We start from the raw sequence: 12,670 nt of genomic DNA, 5'->3' as shown, positions 1-12,670 counted from the left end.
TTGAACGGATAAAGGCAGGGAGAATAGAATAGAGGCCGCCGAGGGAAAGGATGTCAATTGGGCAGACAGAGAGAAGGGCCCTCCTGTGATAGAGATGTACAGGACTCTAGGAAAACAGCAACTGCGCTGGTTGTAATTGACTGGAAAGGAGCCCTGGCGACATGCTTTTCTGCAAGGGCTATTACTGGTTGAATTTACAAGTGCGTGTTGATACAGCTTTATCATGTGGAACATTCTATATCTCCATAACCTGGTTCGAAGATGTACTAAGTGATCTAGAAATGAGGATGCACACACACAGAGGATAGCGCCTCAAGAACAGGGTGCGACACCAGCCGATCCAGGGAAGTCGCAATATACGCCCGAACTGCTCTGAGCACAAACCAACCCAGCGGGACATGGCTGCATCACCCACCTCTCATTGTCGCAAATACCGAACTGACTGCCATTGCAAGCAAATGCTCCACTAGTCGAACATGTTTCCCCATCAATGGGACACACAGTTGAGGTGGGTGCTACGGTTGGCTTACTGGATGTTGGACTAGCTGTGGAGGATTTCGTGGTGGTCAACGTGGTACTTGTAGATGTAGTCTTTGTCGTAGGGGTAGTTGAGGTCGTCTTCGATGTCGTAGTCGAGCTTGTCGTCGGAGTTGGAGGAGCTCCACCACCCAAGGCTGACCTGAGCCCTGAGAGAAAGCCGCTATTGGCGTAAACCTGACTCGCATCCCATACCATGGCTCCTCCGAAACTGCTGAACTGTTTCACGTAGTTAATGATCTCGGTAACGGTCGATATAGGCTGGTACCCAGTCCCTGCTGCACCCTTGTTTCCAGGAACACCGAGAAAGACTTTGGCGTTTTTGTTTAGAGAGGTTTCACGAGCCCATCTGTCCCAGACATCGAAGTTGAAGTTATTCTGTGCTGCGCTACCGGGGACAAATGCCTGCAGTCCGCAATAGTTGTTGTAGAACTGAATCCATATCGCATCGAAGTACACAGCGCCATTGAGCATCGGGCCATCTGCGGCGTCTGGGTAGGGACACTGCGGTGCCGCTGTGGTGTAGTATTTCTTTGAGGTATCACTTCCGTAATATGACCGCAATTGGTTCGCAAAGGCCGGCATGTTGTTGACAGTTGCCTCGAAGTCGAGGTCGAAGCCGTCAACTACTGCGTCTCCGAACGGTCGCTTCACAGAGGCATTGGAAACAGGTCCGAATGTCTCCCAGATCATCTTGGCACCGGCAGCTGCGGCTGCTTCGCTGGAAAAACCGCCTTCGTTGTAAGTGGCTCCTCCGATCGAAAGGAGGATCGTCCGTCCGAGCGATTGGCATTCCTTGATGTCCTCACTGATAACACAGTCGAGTTAGTGTATCTATTGTATATGATTTCGCGCGTACTCACGCAATTTGGGGACAGTCTAAAAGTTGGGTCCCTGAAAATGTGGTGCAGTTGTCGCCAGCGTTTGCGAAATTCACTTCAGGGACACCACCCGCCCCGTTGATCCTCGTCAAGAAGGAGATCTGGTATACCTATCTGTGCTGTTAGTGGATCCTTGAGCAGTTTGGGTCTATTTGATATAATACATCTATGCCCGTGGCTGGACATCACATGGGTCGAACCGTTAGCTATTGCATGCTTACGTGGTGTAGAGTCAGTCTTACTCCTGCAGTAATACGACAGACGCTGTTGAACATATGGACCGGTAGACTGTCCATAGGAATTCTGGCCTGAGAGATCCTATCAGCTATGGCGCAGGCTACGTGCTTGGCGCCGACTTTTACCCCAGTAAGCAGCAATGTTGTTATTACTGTTCAAGTTCAACGCGGCCAGCGCGCCATTGAAAGAAGCCAGAGCAAGCGTGAAGAGTGCAACAGTCCTTGACGAAGGCATGGCAGGGTATCATGAAACGCAATAGCGAACCGGCTTGAAAGATTTGGCGCTGAGGTTGAGTACAGCTCAACATGGAGGAATGTTGGGCCTTATTATACATCTTGTCGTAAGGTTCTTGATGGGCACACAGATGGTTGAATTAGATTAACTGCGCACATTGCGAGTCATGTGCGTTTGTCATGGGTATTTGAGACTAGCCTTTGAGAGTTGTACACATACATTCCTTGGCCTCATTCTTTGATCTCAATAGTCCGAGACATTAGTGAGACGACAATGGACTTCGGTGGAATGCTACGTTCGCATCTCACTGGAATAAGAACGCTAAAAAGGTCGAAATAACGCAGAGAGTCGTTTGCACGCGACGCGTTTCAGACGGAATTACAGGGCGGCGCCGTTATGGTGTGCACGACGAAGTGTTAGCGATGGCGTACAAAGTTGCTTGGCTAGTGTACGTCGAAGGCATGACAAACGGGCTTTGCATCATGGAAGGCAACTAATGATCGGGATTGAAATCCCTGGTGGTTGCCATGTTGTCGCGGCTAAGCATTCTTATCCGTCAGGTGAGAAGCCCTAAGAGACTGTCATGCAGGTGAACTGATCACCTCTTTGGGCGGAATGATCTTGAGAACCTTGTCTCAAGTTCGCGATATAATGCCCAGGGCCCCTGCATGATAATCCACGTAGGATAAGGAGGGTTTCACAAGAAGGCTCCATGGACGAACAGCCATTTGAGAATGGTTAAATCAATGCAACTCTGCCGGGTAACCACATGCCGGCACTCGGAAATGAAGCAAACTCGCTTAATCGTTGAAAGGCCTCATGACGGCCCGTCTAGACTCTCATGTCACATTCTTCGGCGCACCCGCTACCCCGCGGCTTGACAAGGGGTATTGACCCTACCAATGGCTTGTCAATAATTGATGGAAATGGGTCAGGGACATCTGCCACTTGGAAGATAAGCTACCATGAAACTGTTTCATCCCTTGTGCCCGTCGCTCTGGTGGTTCTATCTTATGTATCTTCCACGTGCGATATTACCTCTTCCAAGGCCTTCACAACTTCATTTGTCAGCCCTGCAATCTTGTACAAGGAACATTCAATGCGAGCTCCCTCGCTTCAGCCACCTTCTGTTTGTTGGAAACACTGCGTGGCACCCATGTCCTCGATCTCATTTCCCCTCGACGCCCTGGAATGCGAGGGATCTAAGACACGACAGCCGCCCGCCCTTTCCCCGAACTAGAGCGTTCCCTTCACTCTGATTTACATTACTTAAATAACCCTAACCATTCCGCAGGCATGTTTACAGGTTGTTGTCGGCGCCGAGCTTCGCCCAGAGGCCTGTGGCCATTCCTACATAATGACTGGTTCACCGTGGCTCCATTCTTTCTTTCCTATAATTTAGGATGGTATTATGTATGTTTTGGCCACGAGGGACATGAACCTCGAGACCATCTCTATCCTATCTAAATTATACGTCGCTTCATCGGGCCTAACGGTTGGTTTCGGTGTTCCTTAACGCGTCATGAGACCTTGTAGACTAACACTGTAGATCGTCGCTAATTATTAGTTCCTTATAGAGGCGTCCGCACGAGCACTTGGGTTCACTGCCTCCACCTACCAATTTAATCAATGTTACAGTGACAGTTACCTCGCTCAGTTCCTAACAAAGAAGGCCCTCCGTGATATAGACCTACGATGAATATCACATCCAAAAGTATATCAACGTTGCTGTTTCAATCCAGTGGCTGATATGCCTAAGATCGGTACTCCACTCGACCGAAAATACTACATCCCTCGGACTAACCAAAGTGTGCAAAATAGGTAGGCAGATGATGTTGTTCACATCATACAGTGCCCAACCATTATAGCCACTGTGGTGGTATCAGCAAGGACAGAGTAATTCCCCCATCTAAAAGGTTACATATAGAAATTCGATACTATTCAGTAGGTCATATGAGGATATTGTGACGATATCCACCTTTGAACACTCCGTTTAGGGGTACCGAATACTATGTGATCAAATTGACTGCTTTTGTAACCTTGCGACGCAGTCATGGTCTAATGATAAACTGGATATTCAGCGCGTCACGATGGAAATCAGTGTAGTTGCTTTACTACTCAGACAAGTGCGCATGGCCAGTGTAACATGTCATTTTAGTTGTTTGTATTCTGTACGTCTGGTCAAGCGAGCATCCAGTCGCGCCATGTTAATCGACTGACATCTACATGGAATGAAGGCTCGGTGATACTTAGATTAATAGTTGTCCGTAAACAATAAAGAAGAGGATGATGCCAACCCAGTACAGTATAACGAATATGCGAACAAATGACAAACGTCAGGCTTTGCTTGGAATACAATCCTAAACATCTGACAGCATGATCCATGAAACGAGACCTAACCTACAGAATTCCATTCCAGAGATTAAGTCCAGGGTGGAACACATATATATGTGCCGACGGATGGTTTGTGTACATCCTAGAACGAAACTCGGGATAACCCGTACTATTTGTTCTCCTTCGAGTAGGAGCATACAATATATGTACTGTTGAGGAATTCCTCGTTGATTCGACTTACAATACTTAGCCGGGCATTCTGTACAATGTCAATGTATAGGCAGCTAATTTCGCACGTGTAGGTGTAGCATTTCTCAATACAAGCTAACATGGTGTATGCCGGAGGGGTACTAGTTCTTTATCTTTCCTGTGTGGGGACTAGGGGGTTTATTTTGGCATATCGACGTTTTAGACCTTTACAGATATGCAACTTTGAATACACACAGATCAAGACAGTGTGGCAATCAATGTAGTAACCGTACGTAAATGTGGCGTGTCGATATTAAATACAATGATTGCCCAGCCATTCTTCCTGGAAAAGCTAATAATCTCTACTGTGATGGCAAACCTACTACTAGTAGTACCTCTATTCATGGTTTAGCCTGCGGGACATCGAGGCAGGACACGCACGGCACGATAAAAGTATAGTTGGTATTGCTACCTGATGAAGTTTAGGTAAACGAACTCTTGGTAAGTTAACTGGGGATTACCGCGTGATCCAATTCTACGAGACTTGAATGAACAAAAGAGACCCCACACATCATGTGGGCCTGATAATGGCATTTAGCAAATGTACACAATCGTAGTAAACATTAGTTCTCGAGCCACCGACCCATTGAAATACATACACAATGTAAACTTGACTCTAGGATGAGTTGCACACTCGGCTTGGCTTTCGTCGTGAGCGGTCCTCTTAAATATCGGCATTAGGGTTACATCGGCCCAGATCGACTAGTTGACTGGCCAGACCCTGATCATGGCAAACAAGTTACTTTTCGTGTCCCAAGAAAGGCCCACTATGAGGTCACCATCTGTATTAGTGATACGAAGCCGATCACTGCGAACAAAACAATTCAGTAGTCCCTCCTGCTTGGACGTTTGAACTTTTCGTTGCGAATAATATCCGTGCACGTGGTGCCGATAGTGGTTGAGGAGGGGGGATTGCATTATCGGACGGATTGATATGTCGCCACGTCAGGGTCGGCATAATGCAGCTAATGTGCTAATCATTTATCAGCGATTGCACAATGGAATAGCAGTTGTTTCGGGATTCATGATTTATCCCCTCGTAAATGTTGTACCCCGCTACCCGATTGATAGTATTTCCACGAACGATCGCTTAATTCACACTTTCTCGTACAACTGTTATATTCTCGTTGAAACAAGAATCTCTACAACAGGATTTGTCTAACCAAAACACCCACAAAGTACAAACTATCCTAGGGTGCTATAAAGGTAATGACCCCTATCGACCAATCAATCCTCTCTCTTTTCAATCCGACAGACTTGGTTCATTCTCGGCGCAGAACCAACCACTTGACAGATCATCTTCAACCATTGTAGGTTCAACAAGTTAAATTTCTCGTAATGAAGTGGCGCAATTCCTAAACTTCGAACACGACCGACAAAGTCCCGATTTCCCGGCTGCGGTGAGCTGGATCATAGTAGAGGACCGTGCACGCAGAACAATTGTTTGTGAACTGCTTATCATGGAATAGCTGCTTCGCTTCACCTCCACTGTTGTGGGCTCATATCGTCCAATTGAATTCATGACCAAGAGCCAAGCTTATCGGAACCTTTCGCCGAGGTTTCTAATTGGAAGTGTTGACTGTCTCCAGCTGGAAATAGCAGCTTGACTGTGTCTGGAGTCGGGGCATTCCGCTTTGGTATGTAGGGGTCGATGAAGATGAGGGTCTTAGGGCCAAGCCCTGGGGGTGGGCATCCCGCATGAGTACCGTGGAATGGAGGAAGAATAACTTCTGGGATGAAATCACTACGTCCTAGATAACTGACAGCTTCTGTTCTTGACAAACAACGTATGCTTGATGGCTGAATTCAGAAGAAACATGGCTTTTATCGAAGATACAATGACCAGCCACCCTTGCCCTAGATTCATTGGGGAGGCTATATCCTCGCATTCCAGTGTCCTCTCTAGAATTAATCCCTAATCATAGCGTGCCCCACCACTCTGCAGTATGAGGTGATGATGATCCTCCCCATCTCCGTTATTGGTAGCCACGCCATACCCACCGGATCGGAAATTTCTCTTACCCAGGCAGATCGAAGTCGTTGGTAATACTCTGTACTGGTCTTAGTGTCAAGAAAGTTAAGCCCTAGGCTGGGACGTTCTGGACTGTTTCCGGAACCTTGTCAAATAGACTCCATGATTGGTGTATTACTATTTCCACTTGCGGAAGGTTGAGCTGCCCCGCTCCAGCTCATATCCTGACGTTGCGTAGTATATAAGAATAGATTGCGTTACTCGGACCGACCGATTGACAATCCTTACAACACAAAATATAAGCAATGTCCCACTTGAAGAAATTCGAACGCAAGGTCGAGCGCAAAGTTGAGAACCTTGAACACAGACTTTCGCACGACGCCCACAAACACCAGAAGGGCGACCCCACCGGTAAAATGCAGGACCAACCCGGCCCCAAGATCAAGAATGTGGTGAAGAAGCAGATTGAGAACCGTCCCGATGAGTGGAAGATCGAGCAGGGTATCAATGCTGCCAAGCTGCCATTCCTGGACCAGAGTGGTCCGGAGACCGTCTTCATCCAGCCCAAGATATGGGACGGTAAGATGACCAAAGACGAGGCGGCCATCAAGGCGGTTGGCAACCCCGAGAAGTTGTTTCCCCGTGAGCTTGAGGGATGGAAAGGGTAATGACTACTCTCCGAATTGGTTATATTACAACACAGGAACTAATCATTCTCAGATATGTCGAGTGGGAGGAATACCCCGAGAGAAAGAAGGCCGCGCACAAGATCCTCACCTCGCAGGCCTTCCCTCCCAACCCCGAGTACCAGATGGGCCCCATCCCTGACACCAACCCTGTGCTGCCCGGAACTCACTGGAAGCAGTGGCATCATGCCGTTGGCGGTGAACTCACGGACGTGCCCGAAGACTCTTGGAAGACCGTCCTCGAGGAGAAGCACCCGGAAATGCTTCATCTTCTGCAATTCCCGTACAATGGCGAGCCTCCTAAGCGTCTCACTACCGCCCAGCCAGTTACACCCAACCCGCTTCACTTCGTTCGGAATCACGGCGGTATCCCATTGATCGACAAGGACAAGTTTTTCCTGAAGCTCGACGGACTTGTCAAGAACCCCAAGACATATACCATGGATGACTTGATGGATGAATCGAAGTTCCCTCGCATGAAGAAGATGATTACCATGCAGTGTTCTGGAACCCGTCGTATCGAGCAGATCGCCCTCTACGCTGGTCAGGGTGATGAGGTCCCCCAGGCTCCTTGGGCGGAAGGTGCCATCGGAACAGCCGAATACGTCGGTATCAGCTTGAAGAAGGTCATCAAGGACTGTGGTGGTCTTCTCGAGGGTGGCAAGCACCTTGAACTGTACGGAGCCGAAACATACTTCAAGAATAACGAGGCGATGAATTATGTTGTCAGTGTGCCCTGGTCCAAGGTCAAGGCCAACGAAGTGATGCTTGCCTGGGAGATGAACGGGGAACCCCTCCCTAAGATCCACGGATACCCCCTGAGAGTGATGGTCATGGGATACATTGGTGCTCGCAGTGTCAAGTGGCTGTATCGCATCAAGGCTATCGAAACACCCAGTCTGGCACCAGTCCAGAGCAAGGAATACCTCTATTTTAACCAGCAGGTTGGCAAGCACAACCAGCGCCCCACGGATGGTATCCAGATCCAGGAGATGCCGGTCAGTTCTGCAATCATGTCCCCATGGAAGAACCAAGTCGTCATCCACAACGGAAAGATCCGCTGCAAGGGCTGGGCCTATTCGGGCGGTGGCAGATGGCCAGAGCGCGTGGAACTCTCGTCCGATGGTGGTTTCAGCTGGTACCCTGTTCCTCTAGAAAACTTGTCCGAGAAGGGCCAGTGGACCTGGCGTACCTGGGAGATCGACCTGCCCTGCGATGTGGAAGGGTGGATTGAAATTGTGTGTCGCTGCTGGGACAACGCTCTGAATACACAGCCCCTGAATGTCCGTGCTGCATGGAACTGGGGTCTGCATGTCACTAGCTCCGCGCACAGAATTTCGGTCTACAGTATCAACAAGACCAGACCCGTGACTGCGGAGCGTTTGGAGATGCTCAAGGCTCATGGCCAGCCTCTTGCCCCCATCACATGGCCCGAAGAGCTCCAGACCCAGTCGTGGGATGATTATAAGGACTTCTTCAAGAAGTACCCGAGAGATGCGGATAATGAAGAAGTGTTTTAAATACGCTGCATCCAAAATTGGCACCTGTTTTAGCAGCTTCCATTTTATGACTTTTATTACGAAGTATCGTGGTTGTGGGGACGGTTAATCCTGCGTTGTGGTATAGCTAGCAAGTATATGCTAAATTGATGAATATTGAATTATTATTTCATATTGTCTTGATACATCATCCAACAATTGCACAGTCGCATGTGTTCCAGTCATTCCCTCCATAATTATGTTGTTTAACCCAGAAGAATACGCCATGGCACGACAAAGTGTCCGCACTACAGAAGGCTCATAGGGAGTATTTCAGTGCGACTTCTACATTAAATGTATGCTAATCAATAGACATGAGCTTTTCTCTTAAAAGACTAATAGCATTAACAGACCCTAGTCATGGTAGGAAAACAGCAGTTCGGCTAACAAACATTGAAATAAATAACCGACGATACATCACTTCATCGACTTCATAACATGTCCCTCATAAAGACCTACACTGAAGAGCCTGTTTCTGCATAACCCTCCAAAATACCAAATGCCACAACCCCAACCGTCCGCCATAATTAACCCCATTAACTGTGCTCAACAAATTTAGTCTCGGTAGCATCAGACGAGATACTGCCCGCAGCCTTTTTTCTCTTGGCAATGGTAAAGCCACCCAGCAAGAAGAACGCAGCCTCCAAGCCCAGAATAACCGCAAGGGTAACCATAGCCCCAATAACACCAGCAACGGGTCTAGAGACTTCGTTACTCTTCTTCTCGGTCGATTCAGTACCGGCAGAGTCAGAAGAAGGGTTAGCACACTTTCCATCGGTGTTACCGCACGCGCTGCACCATTCGGCCGTAGACATGACGGCGATGCTCTTGGTCTGCTTCTCAAACTCCGACCAGGGGATGGTTGCGCTAGATTGGCCATAGAGAGGGAACTCGGTGGGTTCATCGGAGCCAGTGATTGTACCGTTGTGGAAGACAAAGCGGACGGAAATGTCAGCTGGATCGGGGAATCCGCTTGTCGAGTCGGTGACCAGCTCCCATGCCATTGAAGAGGCGTAGTCAGGGATACCGGTGAAGTCGGAGTCAGCCTTGGAGAGCTGGGCAAGGCCGAAATAGGAGAGAAACGTTCCGTAGGAGCCGAATTGGATGTTCAGCTTGGTTTTGCCCTGAGTGCTAATCGTCTCGGTCAGGGCGTCGAGCATCTCGCCGGCAAGCTGGGCACCAGCAATTGCGCGGACTGTCTCGCTCGAGTTGTAAGCTAGATTGTACTGCTCGATATTGGCCAGGGTCAGCAGCTGGTGGAATTGGGCGTCTGTGGGCATGTTTTCAGTGCTGGAATTGTGAATTCTTGCGACATTGAGGAAGTCGAAGATCGCATAGGCGTTCTTGAAGCTTATGTCATCGTCGGAGAATTCGCTCTTCAGAATGGGCGTGAGTGATGTATAGAAGTCTTGAGTGGACGCTAGAAGATCCTTATACAGTGACGAGCTGTAATAGCTGTTGCTGCTGACCTTGGCTTTCTGACACTTGGTGGTGGCCTGAAGCCATGTGTTGTCTTCGCTGTTTGTTCCGGTAGTGGTGAGCGAGAGTGGGACAAGTTGGTAGCCGTTCAACGGAGCATCAACTGTAGATCCGTTGGCCAATTCCTGGCTTGCAGTTGCGCCGACTGGAGGGTAAATACCCTGCAGGAAACCAGTTGCCGAGTTCTGCAGCACGGCATCAGATGGTGCAGCTGCACTGAGCTGCTTGAGGTTGACGACATCTGTGCTGATGCCTTCAATTTGAAGGGAAGAGTTCGAATCGATGTACCGGTTGTGATAGTAGCTACCAGTCATGAACACCTCATGATATCCCAGGTCTGTAAGCTGGGTGTTGCCCAGTATTTTAGGGGTACGATCTCCATGACGAGAAAAGATGTAGGCACCCAGAACTCTCTCCGCAGACGCTAAGTGGGCCTGGGGCATGGCCAGCATGGCCAGCACGAGGTAGTCTCGCGATGAAGTACGCATTTTAAAGGAGGAATGTCAATCCTGGAAACAATTGATCCCTAACTCTTTCTCTAAGTCATGGGAATAGGGTGTTTATTATATATTTGGCAGGGTTACTGCATGCGGGACGCTACTGTTACTACGAAGACCCTGAAGGAGTACCCCGCACCTATACGGGCATATTAACGACCCTGTCCGTGGAGCAATATGTCACTAGCCATATGGTCGAAGACTATTTTACCCTTGTACACCAGTAGCAGTTCTAGACGTTATACCGGGTGCATAACAGAAATAGCTGCCAAGCCTAGACTCCTTGGCATGTCTAGCAGGAAGCAGGCGGCGCCTCTCCGGCCACCCGCTCTGTTCCAGGCAATTGGTGAACTCAATGCAAGAACTTGGAGCGAAGGTCCAGTATCCCACCTACCGTGGGTTAGACCATGAAGGAAAGCTTAAATCATTATGACTGGTCGAAATACCCATCTTGACCGTTTTTGGAAATTCTAACTGACCAATAATTTACTCGTGCAGTACACCAAACATCATTGACTACCTAATTGACTTGGCATCTGGTGTGATATGGTTCATGTTGTCGTTGAAGGCGCACTGGACCCTTCTAGGTAAGTAGAGAGCTAGTAAATGCACTAGTCACAGGATACGAAGGCCGTACCCTTATAATCAAAGGTCCAGACGCAGTATGGCTCCTCATTAAGCTTGCTACGGTGCCCATACATATGACGTCGAGGGCAATCTTGCCACCGGGATAATTAGATGCTTGGATATTCATGAATTGCACAACCTTTCCGTTTTTCAGTTGAGTGAAGATAGATCATTAACCTGCACTATTACATATTTGCTCATATCAATCGCAAGGCCGACCAGGTGGTCCACTGCCATACAATAATAATATTCTTACATTAGAAATGTAAACAGAATTACGGACAAACCCACAAGTCCATTCAAGTGACAGCTGAGTTTATTCGTATGACAAGATCAACTGACACTGCTGAGTTTGTACTCTAATCTTAAATGCCCGTCATCCGTAAACAATAGTCATTATTGATGTGAGACTAAATTTCCCTCCCCATCCCAATCCTTATTTGCCCTCCATTCCCCGTCTTCCGGTTTGCTACCAACGAACTCCTCCCGCTTCCAGATCTCCGCCTTTGCCTTGCACTCATCCAGGATTTCCTCGCCGGCTCTCCAAGCCGCACGCCGGTGCCCCGAGCTGACAGCAATTAATATTGATGCCTCTCCGACAGCCACTGTCCCCAGCCGATGGGAGATGCTCACGGCGATAAGCCCATGTTTTTCTTTGCTTCGCCGTGCGATCTCTGTCAGGGTCCTTAATGCCAGTGGTGGGTAGGATGTATAACTGAGTTGAGCGACGGCACGACCGTCAAATGTATTTCGCGTTGTCCCTAGGAAGAAAACATTTGCGCCTGCCGCGGGGGAGTTGGTGTAGGATAATGCTGTATCTGCACTGAGGGGGTCGTATGTCAACTCGATGTGAATTCTCTCGTCTGGTAGAGTGATTGTGCGTGGAAATGTAGACCGGTCAAGGTGAGCGGGGGTTGAGTCTTTGGTTTCGGAAGGTACTGAGGTATATGAAACTCTACTTGCTTCTGTTGAGACGTCCATCTTGAAAGTGCAGTAAGTGGTAGTAGTTCTAATGTAGTGAAGATATATATCCAAGGGCAAAAGTCCGCGATGCTATGATTATGGTCTTACAGCCCGAAGTACACTCTTTGGACCTCACAAAGCTACCTATCTGTCACAAACAGACCCAGAACTTGGTAAGATAAACCGCCGATGACAGTGGAGCTCTTAGGGAAGCTGAAGAGGGGCAATTGTTCGAGATCGTATCTGCAAAGTAGGGTTCGAACTACTAAACGAGTGGGGCAGCAACACCCCCGCGCTAGGCTGCTTTGGGAACAACTAATCGACCAATTACAGAAAATGAGATGTAATGCAACTAAACTTGACTACGACGAAATTCTTACAAACTAATGCACTCGGAGATGATCGCTTTGAATATTTTTCCTTCAGGCATCGGAGA

General features: G+C 48.5%; 4 protein-coding genes across 4 annotated transcripts; 1 reads left to right on the top strand and 3 right to left on the bottom strand.

Annotated features, from left to right (window-relative positions):
• Positions 1 to 418: 418 nt before the first annotated feature.
• BDV38DRAFT_269730 (glycoside hydrolase family 18 protein) lies at positions 419 to 1,889 on the bottom strand (the record flags this gene model as incomplete). The annotated part of the gene is made up of 5 exons (XM_032057023.1): positions 419 to 438; positions 666 to 1,345; positions 1,401 to 1,528; positions 1,608 to 1,726; positions 1,781 to 1,889. The coding sequence occupies 5 exons, from the start codon at positions 1,887 to 1,889 to the stop codon at positions 419 to 421; spliced, it is 1,056 nt and encodes a 351-aa protein (XP_031915603.1).
• A 5,139-nt stretch (positions 1,890 to 7,028) lies between these two features.
• On the top strand, positions 7,029 to 8,650 carry BDV38DRAFT_269729 (sulfite oxidase; the record flags this gene model as incomplete). Its single annotated transcript, XM_032057022.1, has 2 exons — positions 7,029 to 7,108; positions 7,165 to 8,650. The coding sequence occupies 2 exons, from the start codon at positions 7,029 to 7,031 to the stop codon at positions 8,648 to 8,650; spliced, it is 1,566 nt and encodes a 521-aa protein (XP_031915602.1).
• Positions 8,651 to 9,001: 351 nt separating this feature from the next.
• Positions 9,002 to 10,659, bottom strand: BDV38DRAFT_241682 (histidine phosphatase superfamily). Its single transcript, XM_032054042.1, has one exon. It carries the CDS (start codon positions 10,633 to 10,635, stop codon positions 9,205 to 9,207), a length of 1,431 nt encoding a protein of 476 aa, XP_031915601.1. The 5' UTR covers positions 10,636 to 10,659; the 3' UTR covers positions 9,002 to 9,204.
• Positions 10,660 to 11,597: 938 nt separating this feature from the next.
• BDV38DRAFT_44606 (molybdopterin synthase catalytic subunit) lies at positions 11,598 to 12,447 on the bottom strand. Its single transcript, XM_032063362.1, has one exon. The coding sequence runs from the start codon at positions 12,250 to 12,252 to the stop codon at positions 11,668 to 11,670; it is 585 nt and encodes a 194-aa protein (XP_031915600.1). The 5' UTR covers positions 12,253 to 12,447; the 3' UTR covers positions 11,598 to 11,667.
• Positions 12,448 to 12,670: the final 223 nt, after the last annotated feature.

Source organism: Aspergillus pseudotamarii (genome assembly GCF_009193445.1).
Source record: "Aspergillus pseudotamarii strain CBS 117625 unplaced genomic scaffold BDV38scaffold_15, whole genome shotgun sequence".
Taxonomy (NCBI): domain Eukaryota; kingdom Fungi; phylum Ascomycota; class Eurotiomycetes; order Eurotiales; family Aspergillaceae; genus Aspergillus; species Aspergillus pseudotamarii.
Note: the sequence above shows the minus strand (reverse complement) of the source record. Positions and strands in the feature narration are given on the sequence as shown.